General features: G+C 38.7%; 1 protein-coding gene across 1 annotated transcript; it reads left to right on the top strand.

Moving 5' to 3' along the window:
• Positions 1 to 219: 219 nt before the first annotated feature.
• On the top strand, positions 220 to 20414 carry LOC147750726 (uncharacterized). The gene is made up of 8 exons (XM_086930729.1): positions 220 to 595; positions 13234 to 13331; positions 13990 to 14088; positions 14938 to 15038; positions 15760 to 15858; positions 16708 to 16806; positions 18104 to 18203; positions 18996 to 20414. The coding sequence occupies exons 1-8, from the start codon at positions 220 to 222 to the stop codon at positions 20412 to 20414; spliced, it is 2391 nt and encodes a 796-aa protein (XP_086786855.1).
• The last annotated feature ends 272 nt before the right edge of the window (positions 20415 to 20686 follow it).

Here is a 20686-nt window from a genome sequence, read left to right as displayed (position 1 = left end):
TCCCTTCACCCACCCCTGAGATCAGCGGACCCCCACCTCCTCCCCTTGCTGATCGTATACAAAGCTGAAAGCTGCCACTGCCCTGTGTGGCCCTCCACAGAACTGTTGAACCTTGCCTGAGATCTCTGCAGTCACTGTAACCGCGCCTGCGGGCCCCTTCTCTGGCGGCGCACATTCCTTGTATTGTCATTGGGTCGCAAGAAGGGGAAGCAGACTGATATGTCCACAGGGGATACTCCACCTCAGGGGGACGACGATTCGGCCTCCCAAACATCCTCAATTAGCTGTGTCTTGCAGACAGCCTTGATACCCCCTCCGGACAAACCGGACCAAATACTTAATGAGATTAAAGCGTCACTCCAGGCCATGGAACATCAAATGGGCACCATTACTACTAATCTCAATCTCCTGAGGGCAGATCACGCCAAGCTTTGTGACAAAGTCAAGGACCATACGCAGATCCTTGCAGAGATGGTACCACAACAGAAGGAGCACTCAGAACAGCTAACGCAAATGCAGAAATGTCTCCCCACCCTACTAGACAGAGCTGAGGATGCGGAGGGAAGGGCTAGGCACAATAACATCCGTATCATAGGTATGCTGGAGTGATCAGAGGGCCCGATGCAACCCGTTTTGTGGAGAAATGGCTTCAAGAGCATGTGACCTGGAGGGTCTTTCCAACTTCTTTTGTGTAGAATGTGTGCATCGTATACCTACCGGCAGGCCAACTACCGGCCAACCACCAAGGCCGCTCATTGCCCGTATCATTAATTACATGGATTGCGACCATCTACTGCAGGCAGCTCGTGAACACGTACCTTTTAAATAAGAGAACACCCAAATCTCACTCTATTCGGACTACACCATACAGGTGCAGCGCCAAAGAGCCTTCTACTAGCCACTCAAGAAAAAGCTCCAGGCCTTAACATGTCCTACGCTTTGCTGTTTCCCTCACGTTTGTAAAAAACAGAGAGGTACCCCTTGTGTAGGCCAAGGGAAATAGGGTTATTCAACCTAGGTAAGAGAAAGGGTTCCCTTAAGGCACAGATAAAGACAGGTATAAAATAATGTACCTTATGACTTAACAAATACATACAACAAAATATGGAAAAGTTAAAAATTCATTTATTAGAATATATTAAAAAACAATCAATAGGGATAACTAAACTAAATCCCTGAACTAAAACAAGATAAAATTGAAACAATACATATAATTGCGACCTGCACAATTACAAGCAGACAGAACAGTTACAACATATATTTGTTGGATACAGGTTTGTATATTCTTTCTCCGCTCTAATATCACCAGAGTAGTATCACTACCAAATCAGCGTATCTATTATGGTGTTGGAGACTTGAATTATACGCCGTAGGTTGCTTCGACGCGTTTCGGTGATAACTCCTTATTATGATCACCTTTATCAAGACATAAATTTTGTCTGCCAGAACCAGAGGGTATGTAAAAATCGCCCTAGGAGTAAATGTCATGCAGAAAATTAGCAATATTTTTAACTCAGTGGACTTATAGCATTACTGTAGTTAATACGTGGAAAAAATCACAACATATTTACAATTCATTGTCTTCTGTCATCTCTATTACTTATGTTGGTTACAATGGACACCATTTTCTCTAGGTTAACATGTGCATTTTTTCAAAATATTAGAAAAACAGAGAAACTATTTACTGGAAGTGGCTCATGGCTATTGACTTTGTCGCTCAAAATTTGGCCACATTCTTTATCAACAATAAAAATTACTGCAGACATATCATGTATTTTCCCAATATGTCCCTCACGTTTGAACAACACTTTTTTGACTGTCCTGTGGCAGCTAATGCTTGGTTGGAATCTACTCTGCCTCCCCAGTCATTGGATAACATGGACCAACAATTACTACGTATGCCATTACAGCCAGTTAAATCGGGATTCTATAGCACCAGAACGATCCGCACGCTCTAATCCGAATGACCTACGCCGGCGCAGGCTGTCACAGGGCAGGCATTTGCGCTGCTGGCTGCTGTTTCTTTCCGTGATTCTACGGGGGTCACATCCCTGAAGCAGTCAGACGACAATCCAATACCATCGGACTCTGAAAGTAAAGATGTCCTGTTACCTTCGATAACTCCTCAAAATGTAAAGGACCTCAGTGGTTAACTCACTCATACCATACTGATTCTTAACAGACCTTTCTACTGTTTGCAGGACCCTGCACATGCTGTGGACATTAATTTACATGCTCGTTCCTTCTGTTTCTCCAGGTTCCTCTCTTACTTGAACCTATCATGGGGTCTGACCTGTTCGCAGGGAGATATACACTGTGGAAATGTGATTATAACATGTTCTCTCTCCCCAGGTTGGAATTTTAATTCCTTTTGTTGCAGGGTCCGGCCTAGGGTGTAGTTTCGTCACCACAAGCTTGATCATGCTCTTCTTGGGACCCACCCCCCTGCAGTTGCTGCAGTATATTACAGTGAGAATGTAATGTGTTTTCTTGTAAGTTTGGATCAACCTAGTTTGATTGTCGGCCCTAGAATTCTGAGATTTTGTTTGGTAAAGGGTTTTTGGTACCTGGTTCGGGTTACATTATATCTCCTTCTATGCTTCACGGTCTCTTAGATGGTGCATGGCTACGATCCCCTCTTAAACTATGCCTGATTTGGGTAAATATAAAATACTGACATGGAACGTTCGGGGAGTGGGGTCTGTGCATGAAAGGCATTGAATTATGCCCAGCTGAATATACACAAAGTTCATATAACTTTTATTCAAGAAGCTCACCTGACTAATTCAGAAGTTTCTAAAATGAGAAGGAAATGGAAAGGACAATTTTTTAATACTTCTTATTTCGCTTTTGCCAGGGAGTCCTTGATAAGGATTCAAAATGGGGTGCCCTTCACATTTATAGAATAGCGAGTAGACCCTGAGGGACTGTATTATTGTTCAGAAAACTGCACAGCTCTCCAGTGATTCTTTGTTGTGATATGCCCGAATTCTGACCAGAATAATTATCTTACCAAGCTAAATACCGTGTTATCACACTGGGTGTATATCCTCTGGCTTATCGGTAGTGATTTTAATTCAGTCGTAGATATACATTTAGATCGTTCACATTCCCCACTACCAGGAGATGAATGTCAGTTATGTACTCATTGTAATGCAAGTACATGGAACTTTTTGCTCACCAAGTTTGTCAATATATGGCTTTATGCACCACTATGTACCACAATCTTTTCATGTACAAAAGGTGGTCCCACAGGAGATTGGACTATTTCTCGGTATTTATGAACCAACGAACAGGGCGGGGTTGGTTCTCTTCTTATTTATTATTTTGTTAGTATTAAGACTTTTGTAACAATATACAGGGCACTCTTGTTTATGCTCATACTGTTTCCTTTCTCAAACGTTCATGATATAAAATTTGTGTTTCTCCTATTTTATTGTCATTATGTGCTGATCGGATGTCTGACTCTTTTTATTTCTTTTGGAAATGTGTCGATATATTCACTATGGACAATGATTTTGTGTTCTTTGCCACTGCCCTTTGTAATACACATCCACTATTGATATTGACAGCCGAGCTTATGTTGTACTATTTGTAAAATTAATAAAACTATTTTTAAAAAATACGATCTATAGGCTAAGGTATGGGGTCTGCTGACAAAGCCCAGAGATCTTGTATTATATAATAATACTTCTTCTTAGCAAAGGGAGGGAGTTTAGGCACCATAGTCTTTTTCTCCATTGTCTTTTTATGATGACATCTCCCTTCATGATGTATGGACTTGCTGCTATGCTGACTATATTTGTATTATGCATTTTCCTGCTTTTTGTGGCAGGTATACAGCATGTTAGGGCACATTAGTTAAAATAAAAATGTTAAACTGTATTGTGTCTCTGTCAGATCTTATTGTGAACAAGTAGAAAAGTGTGACCGAAAGGGTGTGCCGTGTTACCACGATTCCTGAGAGATCTGGGATTGTTGTGTTCTGGGGTGTCTAATGATTTATTTCTCTGTAAATTGTGTAGGAGAGCAATTGAGACACTATAGCTAGCCGGTCCTAGGTATGTGGGTAGTAAAGTGGTAGGAAGACCCAGTCCCTACACACTAAGGTCCCATACTCCTGCTCATAGTTCTGTATTTGGTCAGAATCCCTGCAACAATGCTAGACCTATAAAACACAGGTACACATCTATCTGTATGTTTCTTTTATATATGAGGGCACTAGCAAAATGCACAGACATATGTCTGATTGGTTTCGGGAATATCATGGGAGTTACAACAGAGGCATGATAAGGGTTGCTGCTTTAAATTTGGTTAGGCCCGACACTCTGAGTAATCGCTGAATAGTGAAGCTGCAAGATAAAAGTGAGGCTTAAGACATGCTGGCAGAGCGATTAATGATTAGGCTACTTTGTATGAGTCTTTGGGAAGGTACACTTCAAGTATGCCATATAAATGTAGGTATCTGCTTGAAATGGGAAGTGCAGTCTGTCAAGTTGAAAGAATTGCATGGAGTTGTGACTGAGGTATGTCTGTACTTGTGCATATATTTTCACATGTGTTATGCGCCTGAATATTCTAGACTTATAAAACACAGATATACATATAATTGTATGTTTCTTTAATGTTTGATGCCACTAGCAAAAGGCAAAGAGACATGCCTGCATGTTTCAGGAATACGGTGAGACCAATGGTCAAAGTGGGTGGGATTGGCAGGACACAGCGGGCCCCTACTTCTTTAAATCAATAGACTTCATTCCCCTAATTTTTCAATTTCAACATGGGTCCCAGGACGGCAGAAATAGCCAAGGCCTACAGATAAGGCTCAGCATTTTTGGGTTGTTTGGGGACGGGTGGGGAGGGCAGATAAGGAAAAGGACTTTGTCTTCTTGACTAGAGAAGACAAGTAGTGTCCACTTCTGGCCTGCCTCTGCCAGCTGCCTCCTCCCTCTCTTTCTTCCTCTTATTAACTCTCTTCCTGTCTAGCTCCTCCACACTTACTGAAAACCGTGACTTGAAGAAACGGTTCTCACCCTCTCTTTCCTCCTTTCATTTTCGCTCATCTGTGAAATGTTGTTGGCAATGTCATCTTTTTTGACATTTTTGCATTCCAAAGTGCAGCCTCAGGAATAAATGGTTCAAAATACGAAAATTAAATGAATTATGAAATAAAGCAAGGCAGAGTTGTCGCAAAGTGTCCAGAATGATTTTGCTCACACCAAAACACATTAGTGTCACTTTACAAAGTTTACAAGTGTAGCAATACTTTTGTTCTCTTGTCTTTCTGTGAACAGCATTGCTGTCACCCGGTGGGGAAGAGCAACAATCCTGTAGGTACTGCTATACCTGATTGATGGGTGAATTGGAGAACAAAATGTGTACCGCAGCTCTGTGTTCATGGATTTGGTCTTTCTAAACCCTACTTTTTACATTTTGTAAGAATATAAGCAATGGACATTGAAATGGGACCCTTCTGGTCCCTGTAATCATGTCCTTAACCTTGCAGGCAAAAGCAGTCACTGATTTCGGACTAGGTAGTGTAAAAGTGTTAAGGTAACCATGTTGTTCTTGCATACATTTCACATGCTTTACTTAATCTTGCATTTCCTATGAGGGTTTTCTTTTTCCAGGATGTTGTTACTTATTTTGTTTATGCAGCATATTGCTCATCTAGTGCGGAATTTGAATTGAGGTACATCCAGGTGTTTATAGCATGGCACAATTGGGTTTTAGTTGATGGCAGTGCGAGTTTCTCTAAGTTGGGCAGTATGGTGTTTAGTGAGGAGAGGATGTTGCACTATGATCAGAGTGCTGAATTTGGAACTGGGGAACCAGGTTCAGCCTCCATTACCAGTCCCCCAGACGACTCTTCTGAGGGAGCACATTCCCATGCTAGACGGTTGAAGGCCCCGCAAGACCTTAGAAACCCTGGTGTCGTAGCACAAGCAGGTGGACCCTAGCAGTGGCAAGTGTGGGTTAACCTTGAAGGCTTCTCCACCACAATCGATACTGAAGTTCACCTCCAGTCTTCCAGGCAGGCCTATGAAGTAACCCTGGGCGTTGTAGGCGTAGCGGGGCTACGCGAAGCTACGCAAAGTGGGACAGAAACTACGTCCACCCACGCACTTCGCGCAGCCCCACTACGCGCCACCAACCTCCCTCCCTCCCTTGCTAAATACTACCCGCCTCCCTTCTGCCCTCCCTAAATACTTAAATAATGTTTTTAAAAAGAATAAACACCACTTACCTTGTCTGCTGCGTCTCCGGGGCTCCCTCTGGTAACAGCGCCGCCATCTTGAATACTAATGCGCATGCGCGGCCGCCCGTGCATGCGCATTTCTCGTGGACTACGTCCACTCCGTAGCGAAGTACTACGCCCAGGGTTACTATGAAGCAGCACACCCTAGAGCATGAGGTCACAGGACCCTTGAGAAGGGCCTGCTCTAGGGTGGTGCAACTGTTGTGACCATATTTGGAGCTGACTTGGGGTGGGGGAATCAGCAACAATAAAAATGTCATGATAGCTCAGGTGATTAATGTTCTTCTTAGAGAGAATGTTCAGAGTTGTGTCTAGTGGAAGTTTTGACTCATAGAAAGGTAGCGCAGAGCGTTAATGTGCCTGTTGCAAAGAACATGTACCATGCAGATCACAAAGTGCACATAATGTAAATAGGTCAGTGGGTTACTGTTTTTGACACAGAGAATCTTTTGTTACTTGTAGTTTATAAGTTAAAATCATAACAACGAACAGTTGTGAGCTATCAGCTGTCATATAAGAGCTGCAAGCAAACTGCAAGGTATAAATTAGAGTGTTATGGTTTTTTACGCCAGTCTTTGATTATCCTAATGTTGCAAAAAGTGTTCATTTGGATAGAAATCAATTCTGATTATTAAAGAGAACCCCCCACCATGGTATTATGTTTTAAATGCTGAGTTTGTGTTTCTTAAGATCAATCATTATTAAACTATACCGCCTACTAGTATGGTTGTCTTGTGACTCCTGCACCTTGTAGTCCTTAGTAATATGTAGCCTTTCCTATACAGTGATTTACACACGTATAATTGATTGTCTCTGTGTAATGTGTGTGATGTGAAGTGCTCTAACACCCTTCACTGGTATGAGTAGCGCTGCAAATCAAATTAAATGCATTTGAGAGAGAGTGTGGTTATGGAGACTTGAAGTGCACTGTTAAAGGGTGGTAGTGAGGAAATCTGCGCCAGAAGTCGTCATTTGGGAGCACCAACAAACATTGTTGCACAGGGAGCCACCAGCGCTAAAGCCAGCCCTGCCCTTGAGGCCAGTCCGCCTCACCCATATATTTCCTCCATTGGCCTTGTTTCAGCAGCAGTAGCTGCAACTCCCCAAGGATCGTCAATGCAGGATTCGCATGCACACCAAACTAAGTTAGCAAACTTCACAGTCTCCCTGCTTCATGCACACACTCTTTTAACATGTGCTGCCAGCTATGGGGCTACAGTAATTATGCAATAAAGGAGGACAAAATGATGCAGCAAAAAAATCTGCAGCATAATGCAGTATATTTTCTGATAATTTGTTATTATGACATTTTTACACATGCTAACAGTCTCTGGAAAGATTTTGCCTTATTAGTAGCAGTGCATCATACAAATGAAGCAGTGAGAAAGGTGATCAGTCAACCTTTGCAAAGAGCTGCCGAATTTGCAGCAACACAATTCACATTTATTAGTTGAAATTGTCAGATTATGCAGCAGATTATGTATTATGTGACAAATTTGGCACCCTTCTCTGGCTCCTGCACCCTGTTGTCTCATGAGGGTAGGTTTACTAACGGAATCTGCTGTGGCACAAGGTAAGTGCAAGCTCCCGCTACCAGGACCCCTTTTCGCTGGCTCTAACGGTGGACCGCCACCCCGTGGTACCATCACTTTCCCTAACGATACCGGGGCATCCCAGAGTAGCACCTCCGGGCTCTGGCTGCATGTATTTAATATCCTTCCCATGCAGCCCAGGGTTACACGAGGCCTGGGCGGCGGTACTCTTGACTTCCTATCAGCGGAGCCTTTCTGGGGGTTGCGGGGTCCCTTCTCATTACCAACGCGACTCCCCCCATGCTTTGCCGGTTTCCACTGGTACAGTTGCCCGCTGCGAGAACCACTGGGCACCGGGCATTGATATTGTTAGTACCCGGCACCATTCTTACCGCTTTCGCACTCATTGTGTCGCTCCCCACTCCCAAGGGGGATGGGGCTGCAGGGGTCGCTGGCCTGTCCGTTGAGAGCCGGCTTCCCGTCCCACGTCCATCGGGTTGGCCGCCTTAATCACTCTTCCCTACTTCCCCTTACTTGTCTCCCTTCAGGGTACTTACTTTTGAAGTGCTCACACATGGGAGGAGACCACTGGTTCCACTAAGAAGGTGTAGGACCACCGGCCTACCCCAGAATCCCCTGTGGAGTAGGTCATTTTTCTCCTTCCACAGCGTATAGATAGTCTTTTAGCTTTTAGGTCCTAATGAATTGCGCTGTATCCCTCAGAACAAATGCATGAAACATGTTGACCAACCACTGTCCGACCACTTGGTAGAGTATACTTCTCTGGATCTTAATACCAGGATGTCATCTCTCCTCACTGTTTTTAATAAGGTAGATAGCCACACCATTACAGACACGTAGTGGACTACTTAACCTTTTTTAATCACCACCACTCCTTTGCATCTACACCTCCCACTAGGGCCCTCACACCCACATGCACCAACTGGCAGGGACAGAAGATCTCCGTCAAAGAGCCCCGTTTGGGTGCCCGTCAGATATTGCACTGCCAGTTTGACGAGGAGCAAAACCCAGATGATGAAGCATGACACCTAGCTTGCTGGGTGTGTGAGGGTTTTAGTCCTGAAAGGGAGGATCCCCCTCCCCCTTTCCTGTGTTTCCTTTCAACGTGGGTACCTGGCCCCCCTTTTCCACTCATTTGGTATACCACTTAGGGGAACTGCGTACCTTTCTTTGTTCAAATATGGCATAGCCATAATTATATAGAAAACATTTGCAAAGTTGGATTTTTTCCCATTCATGTTTGAACCGATCTTGTGGAAAAAGGGAGAAGTGCCGACAGAAACTCCATGTCTCGGAGCAAATGGCTTGTGCTTTCACTTTTAAGAGCATTTGGGACATTATGTTTTTAGAAACATATACCATTTTGAGAATCAAACTTTCCAGAATGGGAGGAAGATCTTTCTCATTTTTGGGCCCGTCCATCTGGAACACACTCCCATCCAGCATACTTAAAGAAACTGACTATGTCCGCTTTCGCAGAAACTTAAAAACCTGGTTGTTAGATCAGTAAGATCACCTGCAGGACCGGCTACCTCTAATTCATGTCCGCTCCAGCGCCGGGAATCCCTTTTTGGGTAGCTGTGCGCAATATAAAATCAACTGATAATAATAATAATAATAATAATAATAATAAGAATAATAATAATAAGAAGAATAATGTATTTTAATGTCAATAACTCCTATTATTGACATGTGTATCCATTGGTTGAATTAAATAGCATAACAAACTGCAACTGGTCAGTGACGTGCCACACAAATACTTGAAATTGGAATTCTGGTGGTCACACCTCTGACTCTGCCCACTGATCCCATCCTCAGGTTGTTCCCGCCCTCTGATTCTCCACCCATAGTTCCCCTACTTTATTTTCCCGACTTCGACCACTGGGTGAGACTTACAACAGAGGCATGCAAAGGGTTGCTGTTTTATATTTGGCTAGGCCCAACACTCAGAGTAGTCACTGAATAGTGAAGCTGCAAGATAAAAGTCAGGTTTAAGACATGGTGGCAGAGGGATTAGTCATTAGGCTATTTTCTATGAGTCTTTGGAAAGGTATCATTGGAGTATGCAATATATTTTAGGTGTTTGCCTGGAATGGGAAGTACAGTTGGTCAATTTTAAAGGACTGCATGCTCTTGTGGCTGAGGTATGTGTCTACCTGCAAACATATTCACATATGTGTTAAGCATCTGAGCATGCTACATGTGTGTAGTACAGGTATACTACTATTTGTATGATGCATGCATGCATGTTTTCAAGAATATGATGAGACCTACAGGAGTAACATTGCAAAGATTGCTGTTTTGAGTTCTGGAGTTCTCTTGTTTTTACCCTGCCAACTTAGGGCGAACAAAGCGATACCAAAGGGGATGATGGACGGAGCGTTTGAGCAAATCAAACACTCACCCCCAATCAACTGATCTGGGTTTAATCTATCATCATTCTTTAGCACACTCCACCACAGCAGTTCAGACATGTTCTTATGCAAATTAATCTGACCCTGTGCCTCATGGGAACAGTCCAGCCAAACTGCCCGAACTTTGGTATCGCTTTGTTCGCCCTAAGTCGGCAGGGTATGCGCAGTCGTGGGTCCCTTGCTCACTTTGCCACTGGATTCAAGCTAGCCTGGCTGATGACGGCTGATTAGCCAGAAGCGGGTCCAAGGATGCTTTTTTCCGGTCCAGGGAAGACATGGCTTGGCAGTTCGGGCTAGAAATGAATTGTTCACATTGTAGATCAGATGTTTTGTCTACATTACATATAGAAAGATTTGGAAAACGTCTCATTTTAATGCTACAATGTTGTAGAGCAAATGGGAGAAAATTGGAAACCAAAATAAACATTTTTAATGGAAGTCAAATATCTATTTGAGCAAGAACGTTTATAGCAGTGGCTATAATTTCCCCAGTGGACTTACTACACCATCTGGACACTATACTGTGTATTTGAAGTGTAATAAAGGATGGACACATTGCAATTATGCCCACTTGGAATTCAAACCTATATTAACTTATGAATTACCAAATTCCTATTTGATTTTTTTGAAGCCAAAGTTTTGAATACATTATTTGACATATTGGAAAGATGTGAAAAGAAAGTAGTTAGCACTGCAAACAATTAGGGGCAAATTTACAAGTCCCTTGCAACACATTTGTGCTGCTGTTGGATATATGATGATACAACGCATGTTATTACAACGCATGCTTTTACATCGATTTTTTACAACGCAAATGCTATTACAACGCGATTTTTTACAACGCATACTACTACATCGTAAAATAAAGTTACTAATGAAAAAGTACTATTACAACGCATTCAATTACAACGCATACCATTACATCTTTTTTTTTTTTTGTAATCTAAAATCTGGCACGGGATGCAGGGAAAATAGGGGTCTGGGGTGGGTAAGTGTTTTAAAAAACGGGGAAAAAAACGACCAAAATATTAGGATTCCGAATTAATTATTTAATAAATTAATACCCGAGTATTAAAAATAATAATGTATAATATAGTTTACCATAACAAAGTAGAAGAATATATTTATTTAATTTTTTTGTATAATAAAACCTGGCACGGGAAGCAGGGAAAATAGGGGTTTTGGGTGGGTAAGTGTATTAAAAAACGGGGAAAAAAACTACAATAATATTACGAAACCGAATTAATTATTTAATAAATTAATACCCGAGTATTAAAAATAATACTGTATAACATCGTATACCATAATAACGTAGAAGAATATATATAATAATTATTTAGAATAATGAAACCTGCAACGGCATGCAGGGTCAATTCGTCGAGTAATTTCCAAAAATACTCATTGTGAAGAAATGTAATACATTAATTCAAAAAATAACATAGCAATACAATAATAATACTGAGATGAATAAATAAGCAATATTATTACTCGATAAACAAAAATAATAAGTTTATGAACAAACTAACGCCATTTTACACACAGTAAAAACAGCTAATGTCCATCTACTATTTCCATGATCTCCAATGTCAACAAGAATTTCAAAATGGATGCCAAAACGGAACGAAACATTGAAAAGTTAACTTTAAAATAAAACAATTTAAATTATACGTTACCGTATTAAAAGACTTACAATAATTTTAGAACGTAACCAATATAATTTAGAACAAAAACAATGATAATTACGAAAAGTTATAAATAGACGTATCCCACCATTTTGAAAACAGTTGATTATCAACTAGCAGAGTAAGCAGACGTGAAAACCTGACCCTCTGACCTCTTTGAGAAAAACGCTACGAAAACGAACGAAAAAGCATTCTAATTTCATATAACAGTAAGTTCATTAAAACGATTTGCCAAAATATTTAAGGTTAATATATCATCTGCAATATATCTCCAAAAATGTTTTTAAATTAGATTACTGAATATAATAGTAACCATTAATAAAATAAAACTTTGAACATAATGTGTGAGATAGATTCGTTTATATTAATAAAGTGAATGATAATAAGAAGAAAAAAATTGTTTGAAGTGAAATACATTTTTTTAATTTTCGATAAACTAAATATAATTCATATATCGATTAAAAAGATTTCGTGAGGAAATAAACTAATATATAATGATTTGAAAAATAAACTCAACATGTGCAAAGTTATTTGACATTTTTTTTAATAATATTTCATAAATAGAACAACAAAAAGAATCGTAAACTAATTATTAAAAATTAATACATATATTTCAAAGGTGTACTGAAATAACATCTCAAGCAGTAGCAAATCGAAAACACAAAGTCGTAATACCACTAACCAAAGCGGATGAGAAAAAAAATATTCGACCTATAATTGAACTATCAACAAACTAAGTGGTATATAGTATAAAAACCGTAATAAAATATCTTTTTTTAATTATATACATAAGTAGACTACATAATTTCGGATATTCGAAAATAACACTAAACGTTAATAAATGTACCTTCTGTATACCTTCACTTCGTTCATAAAATACCCCCAAATACTAAAAAAGATTAACCCGAGAAATAATACAGTGTATGGATTGGTTATATGTAGATAGAAAAAAAAATTCTCTCAAAATAGTAATTAATAATAAAACGTTGCATTTCTATTTATATACATTGCTTGTAATGCCACTTTATATTTTTTTAGATACTCCTATTTTGCTCCTAAGCAGTTTAAAATCGAATAAAAACTTCATATACGGCGTAGATAAAGATAACAAGCAAGGACTATCAGCAAGGTAAGTACATCATAGTCTAAAAGTGCCAATACAAAATCGTACAAAAATAATGGGCACTAGTATAATATTTTTAGAAGTATAAAGTATATTTCTAAACATGCTTAAACGTAAATGTTTTTTCGTTAAATGTTCAAAAAAGCAAAAAATGAAACATTTTCTAAACATTGAACACCTTTTCCAATTGTTTTCTTTAAAGGCAAACAGAAAGCACTTCAACGTACAGAGCGCCTAAAAGACAGCAAATTACCAAACTATTTTCCAGACTTTTTGAAAAACAACCTTCAAAACACCAAGGTAATTTTTATAAATATACACATCTCATTTAAAGATTTCCTTGGAAATAAAAAGCACTGTTAAAAGCATTATAAGTGGAGGATCATGCCCAAAAATACCATTATGTAAAATTATTTCATGTAAGTGCATGTTCAAAAAAGTCCTGGATAGTGAAAACGGTACCACTTACTATTCCAACTCCAGGAAAGTGCATGAGTAGGGAAAGTGCTGGATAGTGTGTAAGTGCCACTTTCTATTCCCACTCCAGGTAAGTGCATACTCAGAGAAAGTGCTGGATAGTAAAAAGGTACCACTTACGATTCCAACTCCAGGAAAGTGCATGAGTAGGGAAAGTGCTGGATAGTGTGTAAGTGTCACTTTCTATTCCCACTCCAGGTAAGTGCATATTCAGAGAAAGTGCTGGATAGTGTGTAAGTGCCACTTACTATTCCAACTCCAGGAAAGTGCATGAGTAGGGAAAGTGCTGGATAGTGTAGAGGTACCAGTTAGTATTCAAACTAAAGATAATGGCATATTGTAAACAAGTGCAGGATAGTTAAAAGATGTGACATATTTCTAAACATGCTTAAAGGTAAATGTTTTTTCGTTAAATGTTCAAAAAAGCTAAAAATGAAACATTTTAAAAACATTGAACACCTTTTCCAATTGTTTTCTTTAGAGCCAAACAGAAAGCACTTCAACGTACAGAGCGCCTAAAAGACAGCAAATTACCAAACTATTTTCCAGACTTTTTGAAAACAACCTTCAAAACACCAAGGTAATTTTTATAATTATACACATCTCATTTAAAGATTTCCTTGGAAATAAAAAGCACTGTTAAAAGCATTATAAGTGGAGGATCATGCCCAAAAATACCATTATGTAAAATTATTTCATGTAAGTGCATGTTCAAAAAAGTGCTGGATAGTGAAAAGTTAGCAGTTACTAATCTAACTCCAGGAAAGTGCATGAGTAGATAAAGTGCTGGATAGTATGTAAGTGCCACTTACTATTCCAACTCCAGGAAAGTGCATGAGTAGGGAAAGTGCTGGATAGTGTGTAAGTGTCACTTTCTATTCCCACTCCATGTAAGTGCATGAGTAGATAAAGTGCTGGATAGTGTGTAAGTGCCACTTACTATTCAAACTCCAGGAAAGTGCATGAGTAGGGAAAGTGCTGGATAGTGTGTAAGTGTCACTTTCTATTCCCTCTCCAGATAAGTGCATATTCAGAGAAAGTGCTGGATATTAAAAAGGTACCACTTACTATTACAACTCCAGGAAAGTGCATGAGTAGAGAAAGTGCTGGATAGTGTGTAAGTGCCACTTTCTATTCCCACTCCAGGTAAGTGCATACTCAGAGAAAGTGCTGGATAGTAAAAAGGTACCACTTACTATTCCAACTCCAGAAAAGTGCATGAGTAGGGAAAGTGCTGGATAGTGTAGAGGTACCAGTTAGTATTCAAACTAAAGATAATGGCATATTCTAAACAAGTGCAGGATAGTTAAAAGATGTGACATATTTCTAAACATGCTTAAAGGTAAATGTTTTTTTGTTAAATGTTCAAAAAAACTAAAAATGAAACATTTTAAAAACATTGAACACCTTTTCCAATTGTTTTCTTTAGAGCCAAACAGAAAGCACTTCAACGTACAGAGCGCCTAAAAGACAGCAAATTACCAAACTATTTTCCAGACTTTTTGAAAAAACAACCTTCAAAACACCAAGGTAATTTTTATAAATATACACATCTCATGTAAAGATTTCCTTGGAAATAAAAAGCACTGTTAAAAGCATTATAAGTGGAGGATCATGCCAAAAAGTAACATGATGTAAAATTATTTCATGTAAGTGCATGTTCAAAAAAGTGCTGGATAGTGAAAAGTTAGCAGTTACTAATCTAACTCTAGGAAAGTGCATGAGTAGATAAAGTGCTGGATAGTATGTAAGTGCCACTTACTATTCCAACTCCAGGAAAGTGCATGAGTAGGGAAAGTGCTGGATAGTGTGTAAGTGTCACTTTCTATTCCCACTCCATGTAAGTGCATATTCAGAGAAAGTGCTGGATAGTGTGTAAGTGCCACTTACTATTCCAACTCCAGGAAAGTGCATGAGTAGGGAAAGTGCTGGATAGTGTGTAAGTGTCACTTTCTATTCCCACTCCAGGTAAGTGCATATTCAGAGAAAGTGCTGGATAGTGTGTAAGTGCCACTTACTATTCCAACTCCAGGAAAGTGCATGAGTAGGGAAAGTGCTGGATAGTGTAGAGGTACCAGTTAGTATTCAAACTAAAGATAATGGCATATTGTAAACAAGTGCAGGATAGTTAAAAGATGTGACATATTTCTAAACATGCTTAAAGGTAAATGTTTTTTCGTTAAATGTTCAAAAAAGCTAAAAATGAAACATTTTAAAAACATTGAACACCTTTTCCAATTGTTTTCTTTAGAGCCAAACAGAAAGCACTTCAACGTACAGAGCGCCTAAAAGACAGCAAATTACCAAACTATTTTCCAGACTTTTTGAAAACAACCTTCAAAACACCAAGGTAATTTTTATAATTATACACATCTCATTTAAAGATTTCCTTGGAAATAAAAAGCACTGTTAAAAGCATTATAAGTGGAGGATCATGCCCAAAAATACCATTATGTAAAATTATTTCATGTAAGTGCATGTTCAAAAAAGTGCTGGATAGTGAAAAGTTAGCAGTTACTAATCTAACTCCAGGAAAGTGCATGAGTAGATAAAGTGCTGGATAGTATGTAAGTGCCACTTACTATTCCAACTCCAGGAAAGTGCATGAGTAGGGAAAGTGCTGGATAGTGTGTAAGTGTCACTTTCTATTCCCACTCCATGTAAGTGCATGAGTAGATAAAGTGCTGGATAGTGTGTAAGTGCCACTTACTATTCAAACTCCAGGAAAGTGCATGAGTAGGGAAAGTGCTGGATAGTGTGTAAGTGTCACTTTCTATTCCCACTCCAGATAAGTGCATATTCAGAGAAAGTGCTGGATATTAAAAAGGTACCACTTACTATTACAACTCCAGGAAAGTGCATGAGTAGAGAAAGTGCTGGATAGTGTGTAAGTGCCACTTTCTATTCCCACTCCAGGTAAGTGCATACTCAGAGAAAGTGCTGGATAGTAAAAAGGTACCACTTAATATTCCAACTCCAGAAAAGTGCATGAGTAGGGAAAGTGCTGGATAGTGTAGAGGTACCAGTTAGTATTCAAACTAAAGATAATGGCATATTCTAAACAAGTGCAGGATAGTTAAAAGATGTGACATATTTCTAAACATGCTTAAAGGTAAATGTTTTTTTGTTAAATGTTCAAAAAAACTAAAAATGAAACATTTTAAAAACATTGAACACCTTTTCCAATTGTTTTCTTTAGAGCCAAACAGAAAGCACTTCAACGTACAGAGCGCCTAAAAGACAGCAAATTACCAAACTATTTTCCAGACTTTTTGAAAACAACCTTCAAAACACCAAGGTAATTTTTATAATTATACACATCTCATTTAAAGATTTCCTTGGAAATAAAAAGCACTGTTAAAAGCATTATAAGTGGAGGATCATGCCCAAAAATACCATTATGTAAAATTATTTCATGTAAGTGCATGTTCAAAAAAGTGCTGGATAGTGAAAAGTTAGCAGTTACTAATCTAACTCCAGGAAAGTGCATGAGTAGATAAAGTGCTGGATAGTATGTAAGTGCCACTTACTATTCCAACTCCAGGAAAGTGCATGAGTAGGGAAAGTGCTGGATAGTGTGTAAGTGTCACTTTCTATTCCCACTCCATGTAAGTGCATGAGTAGATAAAGTGCTGGATAGTGTGTAAGTGCCACTTACTATTCCAACTCCAGGAAAGTGCATGAGTAGGGAAAGTGCTGGATAGTGTGTAAGTGTCACTTTCTATTCCCACTCCATGTAAGTGCATATTCAGAGAAAGTGCTGGATAGTGTGTAAGTGCCACTTACTATTCCAACTCCAGGAAAGTGCATGAGTAGGGAAAGTGCTGGATAGTGTGTAAGTGTCACTTTCTATTCCCACTCCAGGTAAGTGCATATTCAGAGAAAGTGCTGGATAGTAAAAAGGTACCATTTACTATTCCAACTCCAGGAAAGTGCATGAGTAGAGAAAGTGCTGGATAGTGTGTGAGTGCCACTTACTATTCAAACTCCAGGAAAGTGCATGAGTAGGGAAAGTGCTGGATAGTGTGTAAGTGTCACTTTCTATTCCCACTCCAGGTAAGTGCATATTCAGAGAAAGTGCTGGATAGTAAAAAGGTACCACTTACTATTACAACTCCAGGAAAGTGCATGAGTAGGGAAAGTGCTGGATACTGTGTAAGTGTCACTTTCTATTCCCACTCCAGATAAGTGCATATTTAGAGAAAGTGCTGGATAGTAAAAAGGTACCACTTGCTATTACAACTCCATGAAAGTGCATGAGTAGAGAAAGTGCTGGATAGTGTGTAAGTGCCACTTTCTATTCCCACTCCAGGTAAGTGCATACTCAGAGAAAGTGCTGGATAGTAAAAAGGTACCACTTACTATTCCAACTCCAGGAAAGTGCATGAGTAGGGAAACTGCTAGATAGTGTAGAGGTACCAGTTAGTATTCAAACTAAAGATAATGGCATACTCTAAACAAGTGCAGGATAGTTAAAAAATGTGACAAATTTCTAAACATGCTTAAACGTAAATATTTTTTCGTTAAATATTCAAAAAAGCAAAAAATGAAACATTTTAAAAACATTGAACACCTTTTCCAATTGTTTTCTTTAGAGCCAAACAGAAAGCACTTCAACGTACAGAGCGCCTAAAAGACAGCAAATTACCAAACTATTTTCCAGACTTTTTGAAAAACAACCTTCAAAACACCAAGGTAATTGTCATAAATATACACATCTCATTTAAAGATTTCCCTGGAAATAAAAAGCACTGTTAAAAGCATAATAAGTGCAGGATCTTAAACAAAAAGAACATTATCTAAAATTACTTCATGTAAGTGCATGTTCATAAATGTGATGGATAGTGAAAAGTTAGCATTTACTATTCCAACTCCAGGAAAGTGCTTGAGTAGGTAAAGTGCTGGATAGTGTGTAAGTGCCACTTTCTATTCCCAGTCCAGGTAAATACATATTCATAGAAAGTGCTGGATAGTAAAAAGGTACCACTTAGAATTGCAACTCCAAAAATATGCATAAGTAGGGAAAATGCTGAGTAATGTGTGAGTGCCACTTTCTAATCACAACTCCAGGTAAGTGCATATTCAGAAAAAGTGCTGGATAGTAAAAAGGTACCACTTAGTATTCCAACTCCAGGAAAGTGCATGAGTAGAGAAAGTACTGGATAGTGTGTAAGTGCCACTTTGTATTCCAACTCCAGGTAAATGCATATTTAGAGAAAGTGCTGGATAGTAAAAAGGTACCACTTAGTATTACAACTCCAGAAAAGTGCATAAGTAGAGAAAATGTTGGATAGTGCATGAGTAGGGAAAGTGCAGGAAAGTGTCCAAGTGCCACTTTCTAATCCAACTCCATAAAAGTGCATATTCTGAGAAAATGCTGGATATTGAAAATATGCCACTTACTATTTCAACTTATGTTTAAATAATATGTTTTTTAAATTTCATTATCAAATTTGTAATATATTTTTTTTTTCCTTTATTGAACAGGAAATGGCAAGCGAGACTACTGCTACTTATACAAAATCTAGGAAAGGGAACAGACTGCTTAAACATTGTGGGTATATATATTGTAATGAGAGGCTAAGTGAACCAAGGAGACATTGGAGGTGTGTCCAATATTATTCAGCCCGTTGCAGCGGCAGAGCGGTTACTGTTGGTGACATTGTGGTCAAAACCACAGAACATAACCACTCTGCCTCTGCAATGGAGATTGAAATACGCGATACTATCAATGAAATTAAAGATATTGCATCCACCTCCAATGCAACTCCTGGTCAGATTTTGAGAGAGGTTGCACAACATGTCCCTGGACATGTTGCTTGTAATATGCCAACAATCCCAAATTTGCGTAGAATAATTCAACGAAAAAAGCAGGCAAGTAACACACAAACAGTTACTCCTCAAACTTTTGCTGACATTGTAATACCTCATGACTTAACTCTTTCTTTCTCTAATGAACCTTTTCTACTGTATGATAACCAAAACCCTCAGAAACGCATATTAATATTTAGCACTCCCCGTAACCTATTTAAGTTAGAGAATACTGAAATTTGGATGATGGATGGAATGTTTAAAAGTACGCCCCATCCATTCACCCAAATTTACAGCATTCATGCACAAATTAATAATAATGTAGTTCCCTTAGTATACAGTTTGCTACCAGATAAACAATCTGCAACCTATACTGAATTCTTATCAGTTATTAAAGAAAAAACCTCAGGAAAAAGTCCTAGGAAAATCATTTTAGATTTTGAATTGACAATGATGAATGTCATCAACAAATTGTACGTGGATACCCAAATTCAGGGGTGTTTTTTTCATTTTTCCCAGGCATATTGGCGTAAACTTCAAAAAACATCCCTGGTTGCAGATTACTCGTCTGATAGCAAATTACAAGTAGAATTAAAAAAATTAACTGCACTTTGTTTTGTACCACCTGATAGTGTAGATGACTACTACACAGCAATTTCAGAGTCAGAATATTTTGTAGAAAATGAGGAAAAATTGGCTCCCATTTTAAATTATTTCGAGGACACATGGATTGGACGTCTAGGCAGATCAGGTCGCAGGAGGAAGCCACGTTACCATGTGGAGTGGTGGAACTGCTACTCAACCTGCTTGGAAGGTGGTGCAAAAACAAATAATGCCATAGAGGGATGGCACAACTCCTTCAGTCATACAATTGGCAAACATCATCCTAATTTCTACTCTTTTTTGAAAACTTTGAAGAAGGAGCAAAGTTTTCAAGAAATGAGACTTGCACAGGCATTGTCAGGTATCCTAAACCCACGACCTTCAAGACAAACAAAGGAGATGTCCAAGAGACTATTGGGTGTACTACAACAATTTTCGTTGTGTGTGGCTTTGGACTACCTAGAGAATGTCGCTAACATTTTACATTTCTAATTATTTTTACTTAAACTTACTTTCCTGCTTTGCCCTAAATTATTTTTTTTATTTTTGAATTCATTTGTCATTTTTGTAAACTTTTTTAAATTATTACTTGTCGGGTTCCCTTACCTTTTTTAATATTTTTTTTTAACTACTCTACCAGTTAAAAATATGAAAAAATCCTTTTCATTTCTCTTTCAAAAGGAAAAACCCACACCCAAAATTTTTTTTTAAAATTTTAAATAGAAAAAGTATTTTTTTTTTACATTCCATTACTTTTAAATATT

This window comes from Lissotriton vulgaris, chromosome 1_1 (genome assembly GCF_964263255.1).
Source record: "Lissotriton vulgaris chromosome 1_1, aLisVul1.2, whole genome shotgun sequence".
In the NCBI taxonomy this organism is placed as follows: domain Eukaryota; kingdom Metazoa; phylum Chordata; class Amphibia; order Caudata; family Salamandridae; genus Lissotriton; species Lissotriton vulgaris.
This window is presented reverse-complemented; position numbering and strand designations above follow the sequence as displayed.